This window comes from Carassius gibelio, chromosome B23 (genome assembly GCF_023724105.1).
Source record: "Carassius gibelio isolate Cgi1373 ecotype wild population from Czech Republic chromosome B23, carGib1.2-hapl.c, whole genome shotgun sequence".
Lineage (NCBI taxonomy): Eukaryota > Metazoa > Chordata > Actinopteri > Cypriniformes > Cyprinidae > Carassius > Carassius gibelio.
In genome coordinates this window covers 5,626,762-5,653,633 of record NC_068418.1, presented here as the reverse complement: position 1 = coordinate 5,653,633, position 26,872 = coordinate 5,626,762, and the positions used below count along the sequence as shown (strand labels likewise).

The 26,872-nt window shown below is 39.5% G+C and overlaps 1 protein-coding gene across 1 annotated transcript; it reads right to left on the bottom strand.

Annotated features, from left to right (window-relative positions):
* Nucleotides 1-1,048: 1,048 nt before the first annotated feature.
* opn7b (opsin 7, group member b) lies at nt 1,049-19,916 on the bottom strand. The gene is made up of 5 exons (XM_052593322.1): nt 19,829-19,916; nt 18,336-18,498; nt 16,195-16,322; nt 2,307-2,641; nt 1,049-2,068 (listed from the first exon to the last, which is right to left on the bottom strand). Exons 1-5 carry the CDS (start codon nt 19,914-19,916, stop codon nt 1,577-1,579), a joined length of 1,206 nt encoding a protein of 401 aa, XP_052449282.1. The 3' UTR covers nt 1,049-1,576.
* Between the last annotated feature and the right edge of the window lie 6,956 nt (nt 19,917-26,872).

The following is a 26,872-nucleotide window of genomic DNA, read 5'->3' as shown; positions in this document are numbered from 1 at the left end:
AACTTTATTTAATAAATGATATTACCTTGAACCCATCAAAATTCCATTACTGATATGCTCACATATGTTGAGAAAGGGGTTTACTTTCCTTTTCATATCACAGTATGATCATATTAAAGTGATCAGAGTGAGATCATATTAAAATGTATGCTTTTTTATTCCAGAATATCAATCAAGCAAATTATTATTTTTATTTTGTAAAAAAAAGGACCAGTAATTCATTAGGACCTACAGCATAAATTGCTTTTATATATTATATATTTTATATATTTATATATTACTTGCATTTGAGGCTTAATTTAAATAAATAAATAATTGAAGTCAGGAGAGAAAACTGGTTTCAAAAAGCCTGAATGAAGGGTTGCCACATTGATTAAAGTTTAAAAGTTTAAAGTTTATAAAAAAAGGAAATATTCTGTCATGATTTACATTCACCTTCCAAACCTGTATGCTGTTATATTTTAAAGGTGAATTTTAGGAATCTTCATGCAGCTCTTTTACATAGTTCATGGCAACCACATCTACTATATCAAATAGCTCTATAAACATAGTACAACACGTAACTTGTGCACTCCAAGTCTACTATAGCCACACATGAGTTAATATGAGAAAATAGGAAAAGTCCCCCCCCCCCCAATATTTTAAATTCTTGCACCGATCTGCTGCACTCCATCATGCAGTGCTCTGTTTTTAGGTTGACAAAAAGGGTTAAAAGTTTCAATTGTCAACCTGGTCTGCCTCAATGAACTAAACCATCAAATCAAAGTAGGTGGCGTTTACCGTTCACAGATGCAGAGCGCAAATTCCAGTACAATGGCATCAGTTTAACATTGAAAGCATGATAAGAAATTGAAAATCAAATGAATGAAAAATAAATAATATTAGTCAGCTGTTTTACAATAGAAATGTTAAATAACTGAAAAGGTCATAGCGTTGGCAAGTTTCTCATCATTGGGGTGACCAAACTATATATATATATATATATATATATATATATATATATATATATATAGAGAGAGAGAGAGAGAGAGAGAGAGAGAGAGAGAGAGAGAGAGAGAGAGAGAGAGAGAGAGAGAGTTGATCCTCCCCTTTATTCAAGACATGGTTATGGCCTTGATTTTGACTAATTTTACAATTATAGTTATTCTTATTGACTGTTGTTGAGTAATCTGTAGGACAAGAGGGCGCTGCTCTTGTACACTACTACATGTCCAGGACACTGCACATATCCTCAGTAACATCATGAAGCATTAATGATTTTTGTGTCACTAAAAAATAATTGCAAACTCATGCATACAGGTTTGGAAGGAATGAGAAAGAAAACACAATGACTGAATTTTTCATTTTGGATGAACTATTGAACTATTATTTGACAGTGGCATGTCAAGTTGAAGTTTCCCATGTAATTTTGCTACCAAATCAAATGTTTCTTGGTATTTTGAGTTACCAGGTAGCCAAAAGGTCTTTTTTGCTTAATTAAAAAGTCAAGTAATATCCTCTTGCATAAGGAATACTTGTTAATATGAGACTTTAAGGCAATCTTTTTTAGTTTTTGCTACGGTCAGTTCCTCATGGTCTAAAGGAAGTCACTGTTGATTTCATTGGAGAGTTGGCTCACTGCCACTTCACTGTGAGCGGAGCCGATGAGGATGCGTGCTGTCCTTTGAGGGGTGATGTCCAGGTAATGCCCTGTTTGTCCTTCTGGACAATGTCTGCATGACTGGTGGCTCTCATTCAGTCCATTAGAGACCCACGTGAGGTTACACTTATCCTTTGTGTTCAGTTTTGAAAGGCTTGTTGTGTTTTTTTGTTGGCTGTCCGTCTGGCATATGCAGGCACAGAGTGTTCTCCTACATCTTGTGGCGTCCCGGCAGAGGGATTTTCGAAAGCTGGGCTTAAAGACAAGGTAGACCATTGGATTGTAGAGGGTGGATGACTTGGCAAACATGGCCGCCAGGGCAAACGCTATTGGAGGTACCAAGTCTGGATCAGTAAAGGCCGCCCACATAGATACCACGGCATACGGGCTCCACGCCATCAGAAATCCAATACACACCGCCACTGACAGCTACATGAAGAGGAAACACATACACAGACAAAAATATCAATTTGTTATATATATATATATATGTTTATATATAGATTGGTTTATGGATTACTAAGTGTATTCAAAAGGACATTAGAAAGCAATTCACAAACAATGAAAATGTCTTAAATACAAAACATGGTTGCAACCAGTGAGGAATCAGTATTTCTACCAGTACTTCCAACAAGAAGTGGAATATCTATTCTCCTTCAACTCTTACCTTGACGATAAGTGTCTGCACATTGGAGATTTTGTTCTGAGGAGCGACGTGCTGCTGCACTGCATGCTGGGCCCCTCTGACCGTCACCAGGATGAGCGTGTAGGAGAGGATGATGATGGCGCAGGGGACGATGTAGCAGAAGAAGAAGAGGCAGACGATGTAGATCATTGCAGGTATGTTGTAGCTGGGCGCGTGCCAGTCGATGCAGCAGGCGGTGCCGTAAGGCTCTGAGCCGTACTGACCCAGGCCTGAGAGTGGACTTACTGCAAACACTGCAGCGTAACACCACACCCCAACCACCAGCAGACGCGCATGGGACGAGGAGAACTTATTACCTGATCAGGCAAAAAACATTGATCATGTTCAAAATAGCATGGTAGCATACTATTCCTGCAGTGCATAGTATTTCTGCTGTACATCATATGCAAATTTCAGGTGCACTTAAACAGTAAACAGTGTGAGCAACCACAGACAGAATACATTTGGAGGGAATTTCTTTGAATGTATTTTTCTCTGTAAAAACGAACAACTCTTCTGTTTAGCTATAGCGTAACCTTGGGGGGTTGGAGGGGCATTAATTACGTTCCATAGTACTTATTTCATAGAATAACAGCCTGCAATGAAATGTGGTAATCTGTGAACATTTTTAATTAAAATGTTAAACATCCATCTCTTGTTTTGCCCCTTTTTTGCATTAGAAGCTAAAAGTGGGAATGCTGAATATGACACTTTAGCTTCAGCCCAACAGGATCACAATATGTGTGTGAATGAGTCAGAGCATCAGTAACTTACCGTAAAAGAGGGCAGACAGAGTTAGCCTGTAGGATAATATTATCGCTCCAGTAAAGGAAAAGGTTTAAACATACAACTAAACTCACTCGCAGCAATGAGTGAACGAGAAGGGTTATAATCACTTTAGCCTTCGGTTTTAAAGTACAACCAAAAAAATATTACAGTAAAAAAAAAAAAAAAACATTTTACAGTTTTAAACATAAGCAGTAAATTCATACTGATTTTTATTTATGATGTCTTTTTGAACAATTTACAGCAACACAGTTGTAATTTCTTTGGAGGGAGACACATCTCTCAGGTTTCTCATGTTAAAGAAAATCTTATGGGTTTAAACTCAGAGCAACATGAGGGTGAGATTATGATCCATTTAATATGAAACAGCTAAACTTAAATAATTGTATTCATAATTAATTTATATGATCTTGGTTTTGAAAGAAAGGAGACCTTCTGTCGACATCCAGAGTTGCAAACTATTTGAAGTGCAAATCGGCCCATAGACAAAATCAACAATACAGTCTGTACTTCACAGAAACAACACAATAGAAACGAACCCCTCCAGGAAGGATCTGGCCCTGCAGCTGCATTTACAGGAAAAGAGTCACAGGCTCATAACAAGCAAAGAGAAAGATGGTTTGAGAGGTTTTATTTATTCGGAACAGCTCTTAAAGCAGCTTCTCATCGTGTTTACAAATCAAACCATCAAGAGACTACAAGGAGCAAAGTGTGTCAAATGTCGTGTTTAAAATGTTCATGAAAGTAGTATTATAGAAACTCTTCACATTTGATTGATGTTGTTTTTAATGAGGTTAAATACTGGGGACTTGCCACATGCCACATGTTCTCGAGTTAATGTCCCAAGAAACAGATTTTAAGGGCAAGATCATGCACATGACATGTTATCTCATCCGTGCAAAAACTAAGCAGTTTAAATGAATAAATAATAAGAATAAATTACCCACTGACAGTAAAAATTATTTCAATTATTTACTCATGCTATTTTAAACCTTCATGGAGCACAAAAGCCTATGTCAGACCTGGAGCAACGATTTCACAAAGACTTCAAAAATGAATGTCTCTCTGTCAAGAAACCTGTCATAAGAATAAAGCTGGCTGCCTTTGTCAAACTGGAAAACAGACTCCATGTATGAAAGATGTGACCTGCAACAGCATGATCACATTTCACACCTCCAACTAGGGTTGGGTATCGATTGGGTTTTTTACGATACCGGTGCCATTTTGATACTTTTAAAATGGTAAGGGTGCCTAAACGTTGCCTGAACTGATACTTAAAACAATAAAAAGAGCCACAAAAAACTATGGATAACATCAAAGAATACTGAAAAGATTTAAAATAAATCCATAGCTTTCAGACGCTCCTTTGATGCTCTCATTTCCCAAGCTGTGCTTCCCTTACTCTAAAGTTAATAAATGTATTTCATGATCTGGGTCATTGTTTAAAACAAAGCCACACATAATGTTTCTACTGTCTCTCTGTCATTCCCCCTGATATTTAGTTTGAATGAGTGCTGTCTGTCACTGTCTGTAATCATTCCTGTGAATGACTGGATTTTTGAGTGCACAAGCAGTCTGAAAACAGCTGGTGCTCCACGTGGAGATCTGATCTCACCATCATCGAATCTGTCTGCGATTACATGAAGAAACAGATGAAACTGAGACAAACTCAATCCAGAAGAACTGTAGCAACATCTCCAAGTCATTTTAAGAAACCTGCCTCCAAAGCTCCAGTACTGTGAGAAGTTTTAGGCACTTGTGTACTGTTAGTAAGATTGCTTTCAAAAATATCGTCATTAATAGATTTTATTTATCAATTAACTTCTGTTAACTAAATCAAATCAATATTTGGTGTGACCAACCTTTGTATTGAAAACGTCCCTAGGTTACGTATGTAACCCTAGTTCCTCGAGGGAACGAGACGCTGCGTCGATCGCATTTGGGGAACGCCTTTGGCAAGAACAACTCTGAATGTCGTGTGCAATCAGTTCAATGGAAGAGCGTGACGTCACGGACGGGGTGACGTAGCGACCAGGAAGCTATAAAGGCACGTGCCACGCAGCTGGCTTCAGCTTCGAGTAGGGAAGCAAGCGCAGGCAGGGGTGCCGGGAGTATGGCTCGGCGACGCAGCGTCTCGTTCCCTCGAGGAACTAGGGTTACATACGTAACCTAGGGACGTTCCTCTTCGGGAACTCGAGCTGCGTCGATCGCATTTGGGGAACGATGTGCCAACGCTGCCAGACTACCAAACCCCTGCCTAGTGTGTATCCGTAGAGCACAGCTTAGGACGAGAGGACAGAAGAGCCAGGAGCGGCTCGCATATCGAGATTGTAAAATCTGGCAAATGTAGAGGGCGTGGACCACCCCGCAGCGTTGCAGATGTCCAAGAGGGACACACCTGCCAGGAAGGCCTTAGAGGCAGCCATACTCCGCGTAGAGTGAGCCTTGGCTCCCAAAGGAAGGGGAAGACCAGAGGACTCATATGACTCGTTGATAGCCTCGACTATCCAACGGCTAAGGGTCTGCTTAGAGGCAGGAGAACCCCTGTTAGTAGGACCGTAGCATACAAGCAATTGGTCGGATTTTCTCCACAGGGCAGCTCTGTGGACGTATGCGTCCAGTGCTCGCACTGGACACATACAATTTAGCTTCACCTGGTCTGGCTCCCGAAAGGGAGGAGGACAGAAGGCCTGCAGTACGACAGGTTGTGGTGTGACAGAGGGAACTTTAGGAATATAACCCGCTCGAGGTTAAAGAAATGCTTTGGCCATACCGGGGCAAAGTCTAGATAATTAGGGGCCACCGAGAGGGCCTGGAGATCTCCAACTCTCTTTAGAGAAGTAATAGCCAATAATAGGGCAGTCTTAAGTGTCAGATGTCTGTCTGATATTTCTTGAATTGGCTCGAATGGAGCTTTGCAGAGAGCCTCTAACACCACAACCAGATCCCATGGGGGAATACGGGACCGTACTGGAGGTCTCAGCCTCAGTGCACCTCGGAGGAAACGTGTAACTAGGGGGTGTCTACCCAGTGACTGGTCACTGAAAGGGACGTGGTAAGCAGCTATGGCCGCCACGTACACCTTTACGGTGGAGTGGGTCAACCCCGCAGAGAGCCTAGCTTGTGAAAACTCCAGAACTGTACCAACTGGGCAGTTAACAGGGTCAAGGTGGCGATCTCTGCACCATGAAGTGAAGAGTTTCCACTTCAGGGCGTACAGTTTCCTCGTAGAGGGAGCTCTGGATTGGAGTAGGGTCTCAACAACCTCGGTTGAGAGACCAGCTGCTAACAGATGTGCCCCCTCAGGGGCCACACCCACAGCTTCCACAACTCCGGGCGAGGGTGAATTATTTTGCCCTGCGCCTGAGAGAGTAGATCTGTCCTGATCGGAATCTGCCATGGAGAGCCGTCGAGGAGAGAGATCAGATCTGCGAACCATACTCGGCCCGGCCAGAACGGGGCTACTAACAACAGACGGACCCCGTCCCGGCGTACTCTCGCCAGAACTCCCGGGAGCAGAGCGATGGGGGGAAAGGCATACAGACGAAGCCTCGGCCAAGTCTGTGCCATGGCATCTAGTCCCAGTGGAGCTGGGTGAACTAGAGAGAACCAGAGGGGACATTGCGATGTCTCTCGAGTCGCGAAGAGGTCCACCTGAGCTTTGCCAAATATCTGCCATATCTGCTTCACCACCTCGGGATGGAGCATCCATTCCCCGGGCCTTGGCCCCTGTCTCGACAGCATGTCTGCTCCCACATTCAATCGCCCAGGAATATACACTGCTCTTAACGAGAGGAGTTTGCCCTGGGACCACAGGAGGATCTGGTACACCAGCTTGTACAAGGGGCGTGAACGCAGACCCCCCTGGTGATTGATATAAGAGACTACCGCTGTGTTGTCGGTGCGCACTAACACATGACAGCCTCTCAGGTCTGGGAGGAAATATTTTAAAGCTCGATACACTGCTAGCATTTCTAGACAATTGATGTGCCATGTCAGATGGCGACCGCTCCACAGACCGCGGGCAGGGTGGCCACTCATGACCGCACCCCAACCGGTGAGGGACGCATCTGTCGCTAGCGTTACACGGCGACCAAGAGCTCCCAGCACTGGGCCCTGATTCAAGAACCAAGGTTTCTTCCATATGTCTAAGGCACGAAGGCATCGCCGCGTGACCTGAATAGTTCGGAAAGGATTTCCCCTCGGGGAAAACCCCTTGGTCTTGAGCCACCACTGAAGGGGCCTCATGTGCAGGAGACCAAAAGGTATCACGTTGGACGCAGCTGCCATGAGCCCTAACAGTCTCTGAAACTGCTTCACAGTGAGTGACTGGCCTTCTCTGACTCTCTTGACTGATGTGAGGATCGACTCGATCCGAGCAGGAGACATACGTGCCTGCATCGTGGTCGAATCCCATACTACGCCTAGATAGGTGGTTCTCTGAACTGGAGAAAGTACACTCTTCTTGGCATTCAGTCTCAAACCCAGCTCCCCCATGTGTGCGAGAACGACATCTCGATGTCGAACCGCCATCTGCTCTGAATGAGCTAAGATCAACCAATCGTCGATATAATTTAGAATGCGGATGCCCTGCATACGGAGGGGTACCAGAGCCGCATCTACACACTTCGTGAATGTGCGGGGTGAGAGTGCAAGGCCGAATGGAAGTACTCGATATTGATAAGCTTTGCCCGCGAAAGCGAACCTCAGAAACTTCCTGTGTTGTGGAAGGATGGATATGTGGAAGTATGCGTCTTTGAGATCTATCGTGACAAACCAGTCCTCGGATCTGATTTGAGCTACAACCTGTTTGACAGTAAGCATTTTGAACTTCAGTGACATAACTGAGAGGTTTAACTGACGTAGGTCTAAGATCGGACGCAACCCCCCATCCTTCTTTGGAACTATGAAATACCGGCTGTAGAACCCGGATTCCCTGTCTAGAGGAGGGACCACCTCGATGGCCTCCTTCCTTAATAGGGTATTCACTTCTTGTTCCATAACCAGAGCCTGCTGGGGGCCGACGACTGTCGGTGTAACCCCATTGAATTTCGGCGGTGGACGGCCGAATTGAATAGCGTAGCCTCTTTCTACTGTGTGCAGGACCCATTGAGAAACATTTGGCATAAGTTTCCACGCTGCTCGAAAATGTACTAAGGGAATCAGTCTCTCGAGACTGATCTCTGGTGTAAGAGGCCCCCGAAGGGGAGGCGAGCTTCCCAGCTCCGCTACGCTCACGGGCGGAAATAACTGGGAGGGACGCTCGCGGGAGACCGCTGCGCCCTGAAACACTGGCAGGGTTGGCAGACCGGCCTCCGGAGGGTACCGGGGAGAGGCGGGCACCGTATACTGAGGTGGGAACCGCTCTGACCCCGTAGGGGCTACCCTCGAGGTCACTGGTAGCATGGCGTCAGGACCTCTTTGTCGAGGACTTCCTAGCTTCGATAATAGTACGAAGGTCAGATTTTAATCTAGGAGCCCCCGACTCAGAGCGAGTGGCGACGCTCTGCTTTTGAGCCTCGCGGTATGAGGAGCCTGCTAGTGGCGTGGGTATCTCCCGTCCAGATAACCCACAAGAGCGACGAGGGAGGAAACTCTGGAACGCCGCCGCCTGTTTACGGGCCTCCTGGAACCTGTCGACGACAGTATTGACTGTGTCGCCGAACAGGCCCGAGGCTTGGAGCGGGGCGTCCAGGAGGCAGAACCTGTCACGGTCTTTAATTTGGGACAGGTTCAGCCATAAATGCCTCTCCGCGGCCACCAAGGCTGCCATAGACCGCCCAATTGCGCGAGCGGTCTCTTTGGTGGCGCGGAGGGAGAGATCAGCGGTCCGTCTAAGCTCTGCAATATCGTCGGACTTGATCCCCTCTCCCTCGTCTACATCTCTCAACAGGTCGGCCTGATATGCTTGAAGGACGGCCATGGTGTGAAGGCACGCCCCTGCCTGACCTGCTGCCACATAGCCCTTGCCCACTAACCCTGATGTCGTTCTTAATGCTTTAGTAGGCAAGGCCGGAGCCTTCAGAGACGACGCCGAACCGGGTGACAGATAGCCCGCAAGCGTCTGTTCAACCCGTGGCATCGCTCTGTAACCACGCTCATCGAGCCCTGTCACATTCCCATAATACTGCGAATCAGGGCCGAAAAGACGGGTGGAATATGGGTGTTTCCACGACCTCGCTATCTCATCATGGAGGTCGGGAAAAAAGGGAAGGCTCCGGGCTGGAGGTGGTTGTCTGGGCCTGAGATACCGCTCATCTAATTTACTTCTCTGCGGTTCATGTGATTTTTGTGGGGGCCAGTCTATTTTTAACTTCTCGACTGCGCGAGTAACCACCTCCAGCAGCTCCTCATACTGGGGCGAAAGGGGTGGCGAATCCCTGCCAACTGTCTCCACATCCACCTCATCAGACGAAGAGAGGTGGAGTGTCGACCCCTCGCCCTGGGCGGAAGAAACCGACGAGCGTGCTTCCGATCCCAGGGTTTGGGCGCCAGATCTAGCAGATGAGGAAGGAGATAAGGACGTGCCCGTCTCCATTCCCTCTGCCAGATCTACCTGCGAACCCCACGAGTGCAGCAGCCGCTCTGCCTCAGCAGAAGCGGGGCCAGAGCCGCGGGGAACGCTGACGAAGGCTTCCTCCTCGAAGAGAGCCCTCCGGGATCGAAGCGCCCGCATTGGCAATCGTTCACAATGCGGGCAGTCGGCTCCCTCGAGAGCCGACTCAGCGTGCTCCGATCCCAGGCAAACCACGCATAAATCATGTGTGTCCCCAGCCGTGATGTAGCGCTGGCATGGAGGAACACACAGTTTATAGCGCGATTTGGTTTCGCCCTTCAAATGTCTCGTCTTAGCTTTAGACTTAGGCATCGTAGTCTAATGATACTGGACAGACAACAGTAAATAAGACTTACAAGACAGACTTAAGAACATGCACACACAGAGCGCTTGCTGAAAGACGCGAAGCTGAAGCCAGCTGCGTGGCACGTGCCTTTATAGCTTCCTGGTCGCTACGTCACCCCGTCCGTGACGTCACGCTCTTCCATTGAACTGATTGCACACGATATTCAGAGTTGTTCTTGCCAAAGGCGTTCCCCAAATGCGATCGACGCAGCTCGAGTTCCCGAAGAGGAACATATTTTGTCCAGGTACACTTGCACGTTGTTTTTCAGGTAGATTCGCAGGAAGGTTTCTTCAAGCGTCTTGGTGATATGACCACAGTTCTTCTGGATTGAGTTTGTCTCAGTTTCATCTGTTTCTTCATGTAATCACAGACAGATTTGACGATGGTGAGATCAGATCTCCATGTGAAGCACCGGCTGTTTTCAGACTGCTTGTGTATTCAAAAACCTCACTGGATTATTTTTTACAATTAATGGCAGAATGAATGTTTGGAATTGTAAACTGATATTTTCTTCTGACACACTACAGAAAAAAATATATAATTAACTGTCCGAACACCATTCTTGAGGTGAAAATACTAACTTGCCTAAGACGTTTGCACAGCAGTGTATGTGTAAAGTAGGTATAATTAAAATAAGTATATTTAAGGGGTGGGGGTGGGGGTACAATGGTGTTTCATGTATTCAGAGTTGTTGACAGTGTTAAAGAGATGGATTCTCATGCTAAACATGGCCAAAGTTTTAAAAAAGAATTTAGAAGAATGATTTCCGGGTTGGTACGGGTTGGTTTTTTACCAGCTGAAACTTGTACACAATACACAAGCAGTCTACTAAGATAAAAAATTTATTTTAAGGTACTGGCCTAGTAACAGACTGTTGTGTGCCTAATAAAAATATGAAATTCTTGAATTTTTTCCCCCCTGACAGTCAGGCCCCCTAATATCACATATAGAATTCAGCTTGACATTGACAATGGTTCTAAAAGGTTTTTTCTAGTGATGCCATAGAAAAATCATTGAACCAGTGAACAGTTCCTAAAAGAACCATTTTGAAGAACATTTTTAATATCTAAAAAACTGCTTTTCTTTTTTTAATATAAATGACCTTTTCTGCTTTTGAAAGGTTTCATGGATGTTCAGGTTTTTCATAAAATCACTGATGCCAATATAAAGAAGCTTTATCTTTAAGAGTGCACTTAACTTCACACATGGCTCATTCAGTCAGACCGTAGAGCCAGAACTATATTGCTTTAGTGAGAGGCTGGGTCTGTGCATGGCACTCGCTTGACTCTCCATGGGATTCCACCATGTTATATAACCATTTTTTGCGTTCTCTATAAGATCTTCGCTTCATTTTCATTTCATGGGATTGAATTATTGCTGCCGTTACTGCTGCTGCTCCTGAGTCTGAAGATTCAAACCAGAAATAGATTTCATAGAGGGCCATCTGAATTGAGCTTTCTGAGCATTGAGAAACCCAGGAGTTGTTGGAGACATTGTGTGTTCAATGATATATCAAAATCATATGTAGTCTTTTTATGTATATCAAATTGGCCACATGGTTTTCCTTGATCATTATTGTGTATTTTAAAATCAAAATGTATAAATAATATACAGTGAAGGCCCATTTGAAAAAATATAATTTGAATACGGTCTTTACCCCTTTGTTATGACATGTATCTGATTTATTATTTATTTGGCAGAGATTTCCTGTTTCACACTGTAAGAGAACTGAAGCATCACAAGCCTGTCATGTTTTTACATTCTAAAAATACTTTAACTTAAGCTACTGTACACCTATAATAATTTGAATTCATTACATACATTCTTTATCTTTTGAAATGACGATTCACCATGATGATTTTTACAATAAACGCAATGCCACTTTAACAGAGTGTGAGCAATGCCGTGAAAACAGACATGCTGCCAAAATGATCACAACGCTGCTCCTGTAACATGGGCCAGCCCTGATGCCATTTAGTTAAATGGTGTAAGACAGCTCTCTTATCACAGCAGCCTGCCTCTCCTTGACATGTTGCTCAGTGAAATCAGAATAAAAAAGGCCCTTCATCAATCATTTGCTGGGTTGGGTTGCATTTAATAGCAAGAGTCATGTGTGGATGGAAGTTTCAAGGCTGCTGTGTTGCAGAAATTGAGCCGCTGCTCATCCAAATACATGGCCCTCATGGCCCTGTTTCTCCCCTATATGCTTGATTTCACTTTACAACTGATAACACAAACAATCAATCCATAAAAACCCAGACACAAAACAATTTGCCTCTGCAGGAATGACAATACTGTCATCTTTTCGTCCCATTTTGGGTTACAGTGAATGACAAAGATCATCTGTAGATGCCAATGTCTGAGCTCCTGTGCTGCCATAATCAAGCCATTTTTCACCTAAATGCTCACTCCTCACCCCTTTTCTCCCCTCATATGCTTGATTAATCTAAATCAAACCATTAAAAACATCTAAACAATGGCTTGATGGTGTGTAACCAGGTGTAACTCCTAATTCTGATTGGATTAGTTTGTTGAACTAAAGCTAAAAACACACTTGTGATCACACATTTTATATTAATAACAAATTTAGCTGGTGTCTGTTTGCTTTATACGTATGCGACCCCAGCTTTTAAAAAACAATCTTAAGAAACATTCATTGAAGTAGAAAGAATGACCGTGAGCCCCCATCTGATGTGATGTGTTGTGTAACTACCTCTTGTTGTTATATACAGTAGGTGTAAAGGTTATATAGGTCTTCTGTCTATCAAATCTCTCAAATCAAAAAGTTATAAGCAGTTACGTTCTTTCATTCTCTGGCATTCTCCTTTTGTTGCTTTTCCTTTCTGTTGAGCAGTCCTGTTTCTTTGGCTGAAGCACTGGACACGTTGTTTTCATCCTTGCAAGGAACAAGACTGGCTTTGACATTTTCAACACAATTACTAACCTGATTCTCACACAGAAACCTAATATAATTACTGTCCAGCTGTGTCCTGCTGAAAAGCTCATCTGCAGCACCATGGACTGTCTCCTGTCCACTTGAAACCATCAGACTCCTTCAGTGTAACATTGGCAGTACAAAGGCAGAGCCTCCAAAAAATTATTTAAAAAATATTCAACATTTCTATATCATATTCTAGATTTTACAACTGTTCATCTACTTTCTAGTGTATGTACCTCGGATGAATGCAATTATTTGCTGTCTTTCTTAAGTCAGGGAGAGAGGGAAGATAATTGTCTTTAATGGTGTTTTCTTTTACCAGGGAAGTTAATTTGTGTTATAATCTTTAGAATGACTGTTCACTTTTGAGGGAACTTCGAACTGCGTCCTCTAGAGTTCGCTATGGGGAACGCCTTAAGCATGACTGGTGTCTGAAGCATATACTGTATCTCAAAACGACAATGGCACCGGTGACAGCCTATGACATCATTGCCCTGCATGATCACAGTATAAAAGGCACTGAGATAACAAGTCATCCTCTTTTTCATCTTCAATGAGCGTTTGTTTATGTTAGTGTTAAGCTAAGCACGACTAGGAGTGCATGTTCTCTCGCCAGAGGCTTTGCTCTGACACCTGCAGTTTCACATGGCTTATGTGCTGTGTGTGTGTGGTGCTCTCGAGAGAGTTGGATGCACTCTGTATTCAGTGCTTATTTCTTTTGAGGGATAAGCATGAATTGAACATGCACGTCTCACGAGGAGGGGGCTTGAGCTCATTGTGATGCATTTGCGGGAATACTGAGGGGGATGTGAGTACTTCCTCATTCACCAGAGTTTTTAAATATCGTTCTCATGAGTGCATTCACTTAGGTTACGTATCCATTATTCCCTGAGAAGGGAATGAGACACTGCTTCCTCTAGTTTCCTTGCCATGCTGTGGACACAAGCTTCAGAGGAAGAAGAGGATGACATGTTATCATGGCACCCTTTTTTACTGTGATAGCACAGATAATGACGTCATAGGCTGTCGCCGGCTAATGATATTGTGGTTTTTAGATATATGCTTCAGACAATGGTCAAGCTGAAGGGGTTCCACATAGCGACCCATAGAGGACCCAGGGTCTGGTTCCATTCTCAGGGAACCATGGTTACATACATAACCTGAGAAGTTATGTTAGTTATTTAGGCATTTGCTCTTTTTACACCTTGGTTATTTAAGTTGATTAACTGCCCTGATATTTGTATGTTTTCAATATATATATACTTTTCGGTTTATTTTAAAAAATAAAATATATTATACTTATGTTAATTTCTGGTATTTGGGTATTCTTTTGTTTTATGGTGTGAAATAGAGGGTTTTGTGTGAAACTTTATTAGAGATATATCAGTGGTAAAAGTGACAAGTGCTTGGATATAGGAATAGAAGATTTTTCAATGTAAATGTATTTATTAATAACATCTTTTAACTTTGTTACTTCCACTCAGTACCCCATAGACAGAAGAGGGGACATGTAACAACATCAAATCAACATTCTATATGATTCTAGATTATGTAATCAATAAACTGTTATTAGTCAAATGTGTCATAATGTATAAATTCCATAATTAAATTTTATATTAACTAATAGTGTAAATTACTAGTTAACTTAAACCATAATGGGTTGAAGCCATGCATTTCAACTTCAACATGTACCAACTAGGTACATGACTAGCTAAATAATTAAAAATGTATAACCATAATGACATATTACTCAATTAGTTAATAGTTGTGCCTCAACGAGTAAAGTCATAACAAAGATATATTTGCAAATCATTAGTTAATGATCAACTAAAGCAGGCAACTGGAACTTGAAATACATCGCTTTGATCATGGTGGTGATTAACATATGAATTTACATAATTAGATAATATTAAATGTGTTATTAGGGAACTAATATACTATGAAATTAAATTAATAACAATTTATTTATTACTTAATCTATGAATCATATAGAATGTTCATGAATTGCTGATGTAGTAATAATAAATATATGGTTTAGTTCTTCGTGAGTTATACATTAACGTGTGAATTAGTTAAGCATGGATTCATGCATATGTGTAAAGTGTTACCAAAAATACACTTTTTAACATTATATAATGATGTTCTGACATTATAAAATACAAATGTTCATTCACTGTCCCAAAAAAAAAAAAAAAAAAAAAAAAAAAAAATTCTAGTCACAAGAGGGAAAATACTGTATGCCAACTGTTAGTATTATTATTTTTTTATTTATTTATTTCTAAGAAATCTGAACAATATCTCTTGCAGAAGTGAAGCCTGGGGTGAAGAAGATGATCGTAATCATTTGGCTCACACCAGCTGCCTCTGGTATGCACGGTTAATAAATCATCTTTTTTTAAATACAGTATCAGGCCCTGACAGATAATGTCAGTGATAAGATTTCTAGGCCAGCCAATAAAGATTTTCCAGCTTAAAAGCTCTTATTAAGAAGTTAATTTCACTTAGTTTGTTAAATACGCACACAGTGAGCACTGTATTCACATGTCCTTGATCAAATGTACCAGATTGTTCTACTTTGGATTTCATCAAAACAAGAGCATGTGAAGGCTTGAGATCTGCTTTATATTTATCATCACACAAAACAAAAGTTTCATTTAGACATTAAGAGTTAATTGTTTGTTTTGTTTTCTTTCTTTTTAGACAGAAAATAGTGGACCTAAATGAATAATATAGCCACAAGTGTCACAGAATATGACAAAAACAGCTAATTTTAAAAACCAGATGCTGTTCTTTTTGTGGTAAGCTTTGCAGTCATGTGCATTTATCAACAATGTATCATCAGATAGTACTGCTGTAACAAGTTTTGACAATGCCTGCCCTATATCTGTCAGAAAGTGTGATGAATCAAAATAGTTTTCTTTCTTTTTTTTTTGTCATCCAAGGATCTGTGAATCAGCAAAATACTGATGAAATAGAGTGCAAAAAGAGTGAACAAGACAATGTACATTTTGTCCCACACTGGCTTAGCAGAGCAGTTGTTTAGGGATAATGTTATACAGATTCTTTGAGGACATAGTAAACACATTTTACATTACATCTGCACCTAACCATCCCACAGTGAGTAACTTGGCTGAGCTCTCAAAGAGCTGTGTGCCTTTGGCCTACAGGAACCACAGGAGATGCATTTGATACACATTTTAACATCATATTCTGCTTGATTATATTCAAACAAGACGTGTCTTACCGTAGTTGGGGCAGCAGACTTTGAGCCAGCACACACAAGACAACACGGTCAGGTTACTGAGGCTGCAGATACCAAACAAAACTCCACAGAAGGCATAACACATACACATGACCTCCGTGAACAACCACCTGAAAAGAGAACGAAACGTGCATCATGTTAGCCAGGTTTAGTTGTTTTCTGTTATTATTGCTGTTGGACTGTTTGCCTGAGACTCTGGGTTACAGGTGAAAATGTTGTAAATAATATTCAGTTTCTTGCACAGATCAATCATTTTGCTTTATAAGACCTCAATACATCATAAGCGGCCATGGGTATTAACTTTATGCTGCCTGTATATGTATTTTTGAGTCTTAAAGTGATATGGACCCGCATTTTATGAATCTCAAACTGAGCTAACGTTGTGTTAGTAAGGAGAGTTTTTCAGACAGAGAGAAACTAAAAACTGAATATATAAGGGTTTTATTGCAATTTCTGCAGTTTAGTTTATTCTGTATACTATACTTGACACGTATAATACTAAAACTGTATTATATCAGTTTCATATAGTTCACATATGTCTGTATGTCCTCTTGAATGCTGTTTTTTGTATTGCAATAATAAAAATTATAAGCAAACTATAACACTCCAATTTAAAACAGCAGGATGTATAGTCTGTACTTGTGTATATGCCACAATATTATTGTTTATAAGTTATTTTAATTTCACTGGCTGCATTAAAAATGTGTATCCGGTGCTGTGCACATTGAATACTGAGTGCTAGAGAGTGAGAGAAAAGAGTCAGATTGCTGCATGCAATGACTTCCACCTCATGGATCAGAGATCAAAATCAGAAAATGAGGAGCAGTGAAAATTAAATCCCATGATTGGTTTAGAATTATGTGGGGCAGAGTAGAATTTATTTTACTTATTTATTTTAGAAAAGGGCACAAGCAGTCTCTTATCCCTAAATAAAACAGTAAACTTAGTACATAACCTATAAAGCAGTGGCAATAAGATATACAATAACATTAAAGCAAAAGCAGAGAGTCCAGTTCAGTGTAAATTCATGTTACAGTTGCATTTGATGTCTAGATAATTTCCCATTTAATTAATTTTGCCTCCTCATTTCTTAAATTCACCTCAACATTGGTCCATTTTTCACATCATACTACACATGTTCTACTGCAAGACGCATGTTGGAAAAGCATTTCTGTAGCCCAAACAGTAGAGCATATTTAACAATGCCCAAACCATGGGTCTGATTCCTGATAGGCAATGTGTGAAATCATATCATATAGATCACTTTGGGTTAAATTGCCAAATGCATAAATGTAAATTAATCTGTAACTGCATGAACAGTTTGGAAATAACCAATATAAAACCCTGGAATAACAGCTCAGATTATGTGTGTTTGTTCAGCAAATGTATATACTTTTGTTGAAATGCTTTGCTAGTTTTATAGTGGACATAGTGTCATGGTGTCTCTGCCTGCCTTCCTTCTTGTCCTTGGAAAAGAAGTGTGCATGAAAAATGTACAGGCTTGCCAAAATCTGAATATTGATTCTGTGCTGTGTAATGTAGCCCTAATAACACCAAATTAAAACAACTCTTGCTTCATCTTTATTCTTCATTTTTTATTAGGTTTGTGAAGGGGAACAAGGTTTACTCAAGTGACCCCTTTATTGTGAACTCATGAAATTGATGTTCATTTTTATTAACGTTATTATAAATCAACTATCTGCGTTGCAGAAACATGTTAGAGAAACAAATTAAATAATTATTTTCCTCAATTTGTATGTTCCAGCGCTCACGTTTTATGCATGAGATTTCAAAAGCAGAGGGGTTCCCACATGATCAGTGATAACAGCTTACTACACACATAAAAAAGAAGAAAAAAAGGAATAGTATCATCAAAGGGGTCAGTCATTAGAGAGATCCAGCTCTGAGGACCAGGAGGCTGCGCTCATGTGTTTCCAGCTGTTAAATTTGATTTAATTTGCTTTTATTATGTTGACGCCTTTAAGCCGATAAGAGAGAGAGAACAAGACGACCCTCTTTAATGAGTCTCAAGAGGACACAACAAAGATATGTATGTACTGTATGAAGAGAGATGGGAAGACTCTTATTCTACAAGAAACATCCCTCATGTGAAAGAGATTTACCTGTGAGCAAAAGCAGAGGGAATAGCAAAGGGAAAGAGGAAGATGGTCATGCCAAGGTCACTGATGGAGAGGTTGATGATAAAAAACTCGGCAGGCTTTAGAGACAACTTCTTACGATAGGCTACAAACAACAGAGTGGTGTTTCCCATCAGAGACAGCACACCTGCAGTGAAAGAAAGAAATACACAATCAATCACACACTCACTCACTCAATCAATTAATCAGTAAATCAAAATGAATAGTAAAGCTGCCTTGAAATATTAGCTAAAAGCGCTATAACAGGGGTTCCTGCGAAGTTCAGCCCTGATCAAACACAACTGAAGCCTCATTCTTCAGATCTCCAGGAGCTCTTGATCAATACGGACAGGTGTGTTTGATCAGAGCTGCAACTGAACTCTGCAGGTAGGAAGATCTCCAGGAACAGGACTGAGACTTTGCAGCAGACTGCTGCACTATACAAACTAATGTGAAATGACTTGAAAAGATAAGGCTATTGTACGCAGACTTAATCTGCTATTTGAAAGGTTAAACAGAATGATATACATTTAGAAGCTGAAAGCAGTATTAATGTCAGTTTATTAGATGCACAGGATGGGGGTTTTAAACGACTATCATTCAAGTCTTTGGCGATTTTGATTGGTTCTAAAGAATGTTATGAAAAATAAACTTCAATCTAGGAAAAATTTTTCTTTATTTACTTATTTATTTGTTTTTTATTGAAAGTGAAATATGGATGTTCTTTTTGGGGGGGTGGGGGTGTTTTTGATCAATGTTAAATAAAAATGAAAGGGGTCCTGAACTGAGAAACCAATATATAAAAGATCATTGTACTATTCAGCCTTCCGTTTGAGAAACCAATACCATTGCCTGTTTGGCTCCGCCCACAATCACACATCACTGTCTCTTAAGCCCCATCCACTGATTCACACATGAAGTTTAAATAATGAGAGGCGAATGCAGGTCTACACAGAAACCAAAAAATAAAGATGCTGTGCAGTGCCAAGTTGTTGATAAACAGTATTTGCATTGCCTTTATTGTGATCTCAAAATTAGGAAGGAGTAAAAATAATTTTATTTTCAAGTTCCAGACTGCGTCAGTAAGTCCTTCGCTCACTTCATTTTACTACGGATGCGTTATCAGACAAGGCACAATTCAATGCATGATTTTCAGAGAGATTGAAACTAAAAGATGATGCCAACTATCTTGGATCCGACAGTAATGATTTCATTACGTGATCATTATTGTTTTGTCTGTTAAACAGATCGTTTGATAAGTACTGAGTATTTATGCGTTTTAAACGTAAATCACAGCAGTGTCCATCTGTTGAGGACTTGAATCATACACAACTGTATGAGTATTTTTCAATATACTGTAGAATCTGAACAGTTCTCAGTTACTATTCTTAATTAAGCTTATGCTTCATAATAAGGTGCTTACAGAATTCAAACCAATGTTAAGCCAGTATATTAAGGCTACTTTGACAGACACTTACCAAAGACGGTGTAGACAGTTCCCAAGAGCAAGTCATTCTCTTTCGATATTTTGGACTGAAACATGCCCGTTCCGGATGAGTTTTCCATCTGTACAGAACAAGAAAAGGAGCAAATGTAAGACCAATATGCAACATCTGGATTTGTTTTATTTCACACACCATCCTCTTCAAATCTGAAAATCCACGTTGTTGGATTCAGTCCTTTTCCCAGAATTGATCAATGATCAATGCATTTCCATTAGTACCTGATCCAGTTTAAAAGATGTGTAGTTCTCCAGAAACGAGAGAGTCTTAATATGTCTTACCATAAATCAATTTTGCTCTGAAGTGCACACAGTCCACATGGCAAAGAGATGTAGCAAGCGTGCACTGATGCATACAGCACACACACTCACAGCACCAGAGCATGAATGTGTGTGTAGAGACTCTTAATGGGACCACTGGATGAGACGATGAACATTGTGAATCATACTACAATCCTATAACATTAATCTGGAGTAGTTTAAATAGAGCACAAAGAATATTCAGAGGCAACACATGTGTGGTAATATGTTGGTACTTCAATTGCTTTCTCATTACTAACACATTTTGCCTTCCTCCACTTTCATCTGTAGCCTGCGGGCACCTGACCCAGAGGAATATATCACACTCAGCAAATGATACAGTGCTCCATATCCTCTCTCCCGGCCTACGGCAAGATATTTTATCATACAAAATATTGCTTTTTGATATCAAGAATAAAATATTAATATTCATCCCACAACCAAAGATCAGATCCCCCGTAGTCCGTTCAGGAAATGCTGGGTGCAAGACAACAGTTCTTACTTTTGATTTATGGATTTGCCAGTATTGCTGTCAGCCAGATGTGAAAGTATGTGTTCTGTGATTGATGCTCTTGAGTGACGAAAGCTTTCACACGGTGGACAGCAGAACATCTTGCCAACATCTGAGTCAGTTAGCAGTCTCACCAGCAGATATGCATATGGATGAGACCACTGAACATCAGCCAGCAGATGCTTAACATGCTCATGTTCAAGATAGAATGAATCCTTCATAGCCTAAGATTAAATGGCCATTAATATCCTCAATTAAATGTCTCTCTGTTGTCAATTTTGACAATTAATTGTGCAAGTCTTGGTCCTGAGTGAGTTTCTGTATCAACATTGGGTCACACTTTATTCTGAGGCCCAGTTGTTGCTATTAACAAACAATGAACTATGACATTTGGCTCAATAAACTCTTAATGTGCTGCCTATTAATAGTGAGGTAGTTGTTTAATTTAGGTGTTGGGCAGGATTACGGATGTAGAATATGTTCATGCACAATATGTGCTTTATAAGTACTAATAAACAGCCAATATTGTAATAATAGGCATGTTAAAAAGTAAAAATGTTTTAGTAAAAAAATGGTCCCTATATTAAAGTGTTACCCAACACTGTATTTCATGAAAACAAGTCTTTTGAGCACTAGATTTTAATGTGTAAAAATCAACAATGGTAGTTGGTCTCCAGCAAAAGGTTTGTTTAAAATAAGTAGATTATGATAGTACAGCTACATACCTCTCAACTATATCATTTTCATGTTATATTCAGTAAATGCGATTTCAGAGACATTCAACGGTGTATCCATTAAAATATTTATGGGTTTTATCAGATCTTACTACTATATTAATTAACTTTAAAAGTGAGCAAATAGGAAAATAAAAATCATAGGAAGAAAAAAAAAAATATATATATATTAATATAAAGGATTCATTCTATCTTGAACAGGAGCGTGTAAAGCATCTGCTGGCTGATGTTCAGTGGTCTCATTCATATGCATATATATATATATATCACAAATTAGATCTACAGTGCTTATCTCAACTGTTTCTCTAAATAAATAAATTTATTAATTAACATACAATAATAATAATAGTAACGAAATTAAAGGAAGAGCCAACATACACTCAATATTTAAAAGGGTCATATGATGTTGTTAAAAAGAACATTATTTGGTGTATTTGGTGTAATGCAATGTGTTTATGCGGTTCAAAAAACACATTATTTTCCACAACCATGTTAATTAGAATGGATTCTTTTATATTACATAGTAAATTCAGATTTTTTAATTATTTCTTATGTATGCAAATAAAAAATACTGCAGGCTTTAAATTATGCAAAATAAATCTCCAAATATTTACGCTTATTTTTCCTTTTTTACTAGCTATCACATATTTTCTAGTATGCAGGAAGAAGTTTAAAGCTTATGAGCTTCATTATGTCATCCACATGCAGTGTCTTCTGGGATTTCTGGGATTTTGATTCTCTCAAACCTGCACTGCATGCATCTTCGCTATCAGGAACACATCCAGCTACTTTCATGTGTCATCTGTAATTGCGCTCTTGTGTATTGGAAAAAATGTAAATGGCTGGTGATGACTAAGTACGAGAACACAAGAACTCAAGATTGCTTAGGAACACATATCGAGAAACGGCAATTGTTTCCCAGATGTTCCATATTTACTATTGCACTGCATCCACATTATCATACATCTCTATAATATAGGTGAAAACAGTATGTTACAAAAGAGGTATGTCTGAATTCACAATGCTCATGAAAGAGTACAGTAAGTACCTGGATGACCTACTGTTTGTAAGGTGATTCTGAAGTGCACATTCGATGGACATGAGGTCATGGGAGAGGACTTATGAAGGGCAGTGAGGCGACACAACTGATGATGGTAGGTCACAAGACAGTGAGAACAGTGTTAACTTAATTGTGATTATGAATACTAACATTTGTTGAATATATGTGTGTCATTTGTAAAATGTGACGTACGTTAACCAAACATTATGTGTGATTATTTTTCTTTATTTGTACCCTATAAGACCATATGCACACCATTTATACATGTCAGATACAAAACTGCCCAATGAATCCATCAGTTCCAAGATTCTCTCCTCCATCTCTCAAATCTGGAAAGAGGTCCTTATTTGGCTGCGTCAATGTAGTGAGACTTCACAAAAGCAAGATTAATTCAATCTCATTCTACTCATTTCCTCATCTGCTATTATAACAGTTTCATAGTTCATGGTAATTTCTTAAGGTCAAAAATGGTTTAATAAATATATGGATAAAGAATTTATTATTGCAGGATGTTCAGTAAAGCTAATGTATCATGACACAAATGTAGGATTCTTTTTGGAACTGCTTAGTTGTTTCATATGTAGAAAAGGATATTACTTTTTGATAATAGGTTATGAAGACAGTCCCTTTTCCTTTGGGATAATAATGTGGAATAAATGAAATATAGTAAATTCAGATGTAATGTTGTCTGTAGGACTTCTGAACAGAAAACTGGCAGTTCTATTCAAACTCTGTTCCTTTCCAGAGTCTTCACATTCACATAACTTCACATAACCCTTGCTGTTCACACAAGAAACATCTAAAAACACAATTAAGGGCACTTTGTGTACCCCTTACTCCCTAGACCCAATTACTGTGTCATAGTCATTCTGTCATATCTCTCTAGTGGGTTGCATTCTAGTCAGCGTTAAAACTTCAAACTGCACTTCTTATGTCTTAAAATGAGTTGTTTTTGTTGAAATGCCTTTGGATGAAAGCATCTGCTAAATGGGTGAATGTAAATGAGTGAAATGCACCCATGTGTTTTGAAATTGTTTCCTCTGATTAGGTCGGTTGTGAATTACATAAAATCTCATTAGCGTGTAAGCAAATTTTTTCTCAGCTTGCAGCCCAGCACACAGTTTACGCTAAAGAGCTTTCAAAGGATTGCTTTCATATTTTCAAAATCCCTTTTTAAAATTCTCCACAAGTTTCTCTTTCCTATTTGTCTACTTGCATAGGAAAGACTTGGGAAAATCAGACATTAACTTCAAAAGACGTAAGGAACAGTCATTCTCAAGCTCAGCACAAGTATGCAACACTTTCTGTGTGTTACTGCCAATATATGGATTACAGTCCAAGTGTGCACACCCAGCAGGCCAAATACTCAATGTGGGTGCTCAACCACAATCAATTTCAGACATGAAGAGCAAAGTTGGCACGCCACAGCTCCAGAAATAGAAACAATATTTATTCATGTTCAGGTGATGTTTTGCCTGTGGTGAGAACATGAATAAATATGTTTCTACTTTTGAAGCTGTAGTTTGCCAACTTTGTGCTACCTTACAGCCAATATTTAAACATACGGCAAGACTATACAAAGAAATTGTATTTTCAGTAACACAATAATGTTCCATTTGTTAACATTTAATCATAATCTCAGTTATAATTTAAAGCTTAGCCAAAATCTAAATTTGTAGCCTATTTGTTAGAATTATTTAATGCACCTCAGTCAACATGAACTAACAGTTAAAATTAAGTTATATTTTTATTAGCTAAAGTCAACAAATATTTATTAATGCTGTATGAAATGGTTTGCTCATTCGAGTTAATAATTGATACTGCTTTAACACGAACTAATGGGACTTCATTATATATAATAGTTTATTAGTAGTTCTTAAGCACATATTAATCCCTTTTTTCTGCATGACCATTTTCAAGATCCCTCAATCCATCTCATACCTGAACATAACTATTACAATAACTAGGCTGCCTTATCAATAAGCATCAGATTAGTTTATTAGGGCAAAAGTTGTAGTTAATAGTGAGAGCTGGTCTCCAGAATAAACTCAGGAGACATAACCGATTGTTCTCATACATTTTATTGTTAATTACTTGTGTATGTAAATATCACTGCTGTCTCATATGTAAGAACTATTTACAAAGTCAAAAGAGTCTCTTTCACCAAGTAAGAGAAAAGACGGATGATGAGAGAAATATGTAAGGGTAGATGAGGTTAGATGGAGATAGATAAAATCACTGTAAATAATAAATAAAGTAAGGAAATTCAGGAGATTTAATTAAAGCCAATGAAACAAGGGACTTGAGTTACAACAATAAGGCTGATTATGTAAACAGGACATAAGTGATTATCTTCCGTCCCCGAGGGTGCATATGGATAGACTGTCCTCTCTTATAGCTTCAGTTGTACATCCTCCAAAGGAAAGTACAGAAATTAAGATCCCCAAGCTGCTATATTTATGTTAATAATCTCTTAGTTTATACAGCTATCTCTCACTGAAGCCTTTCACCAGCTGCTTTGAGAAAACTATTCAAAAGAGTCCCCATACTGATGGATTATTTACAGTCAAAACCTGATCGTAGCTGTCTCCAGAACACAAGAGGGAATTCACTGAGAATGACTCACAGCCACTGATAATGCTGTCGATTTCCACACACTGTATGTGTTGTGTTGCAGTCCTATTCATTTAAAGGAATTATGCAAATCAGGTAATGACACAACCCCAAACAAGAAAAAAATCCCAACTGAATGCAAGGTTCTGCTGAATGAAGAGGACCAATGCGATGGAAGCTGTACATCACTCACCACATGATCTTGGATTTTTCAATGATTTTTAAAAGCCCTTTACCACTTAAGTCCATTAAAACCGCATTTTGAGGTAGACAGAAACACAATTATCCCTAAGTGTCAGAAAAAACCTATTTAACCATGGATCCGTTTAGGAGAGAAGTAGAAAATCCAAATCGGATTAATCAAATCACATTCTGAAAAGCACATATTCACCTTGCATTTATCATGAAAATGCAATCACTTGGCACTCAATAGATATTTGCTGTTTTGGCCAGCATGTCTTGTATTGGAGAAACTAAGCTAGCTAGTGACATCGGTTTCCCCAAATTGTAGTAACATGGTTGTTACTGTGAATAATATAGGTCTGTCAATAGTAAATTCATAGGCAGTGTTGGGAAGGTTATTTTGGAAATCTAATAGGTTACAGATTACAATATACCATATTTAAAATGTAATAGCAGTGTAAGTATTTCAAGTACTTTATTAAAGTAATGTAACTGATTGCATTTGCTTACTCTTCAAACTTTTTTAAAAATGTTTTCAAATGTTAATCATTTTCAAACATTTAAAGCAGGCAGGGTTAACTTTACAGTAAGACTCAACACTTATTAATCTCAGACTTTCAAAATTCTTCATCAGTTGAATTACGATTATAATATTTTCACTTAAAAGCACAGCCACCACGAAATCAGACTTATGTTTAGCAGCTATGTTTACTATGAGATTATTCTGCAGTTTAATACAGATTTAAAATCATGATATATAGTTTAATAGCTATGATACTATTTTTGAATTCAATTATTTCATAACTATGACAGGAAACAGTGGCATCTACCAATGCATTGAGGCAATTACAGTTACATTTATTTTATAATAAAATTACGTAATTACATAATTTATGGTCACAGGCAAGTCGGGGAATAATAACTACTGTGATTTAAATAGTTGAGATTCTAGTATAATGAGCACAGTATTGATGATTATATTGCTGTTTTTTCGTGATTTTGCTTGCCACATTAAAAAAGTTAACAGCTTAAGTCATTTGTGGATTAATGAGTAACGATTCAGTTCGACTTGGTGAAATGGTTCAATCGGTTCACTAAGAAGAACCGCTTAAATCGAATGATTCGTTCGCAAACCAGATATCACTACACTGCAGTGAATGTGCTCACAACTTCTTTGTTGTTGTTGCTATTTTTGGACCAAAATGAATTTTCAATTCTTCAAAATATTCTAACGGACCCTCTGATGTCACATGGACTACTTTGATGATGTTTTTCTTACCTTTCTGGACATGTACAGTAGACCGTACACACAGCTTCAATGGAGGGACTGAGAGCTCTCGGACTAAATCTAAAATATCTTAAACTGTGTTAAGAAGATGAACGGAGGTCTTACGGGTTTGGAACGACATGAGGGAAAGTTATTAATGACATAATTTTCATTTTTGGATGAACTATCCCTTTAAACATGAGATCAATGCATTTGAGATGTGTGTTGTGCACTCTAATTAGAACATATATCTGTTAAAATGGAATGAATGTTTTAAAGTGCCATGCTTGCTTATTGTGCTCAAAAGCATGAGTTAAGTCAGAGTTGCACTAACAAGACTCTGTGCTTCTAAC

What these genes read in the sequence shown, in the direction of transcription:
- opn7b (XM_052593322.1), bottom strand. Translation starts at nt 19,916, where the DNA reads ATGGAAAACTCATCCGGAACGGGCATGTTTCAGTCCAAAATATCGAAA. An exon ending in CCCTCTGCTTTTGCTCACAG is followed by an intron (nt 16,323 to 18,335) that starts GTAAATCTCTTT and finishes TTCTCTTTTCAG; the next exon opens with GTGGTTGTTCACGGAGGTCA. An exon ending in TGCAGACACTTATCGTCAAG is followed by an intron (nt 2,069 to 2,306) that starts GTAAGAGTTGAA and finishes CTCTTCATGTAG; the next exon opens with CTGTCAGTGGCGGTGTGTAT.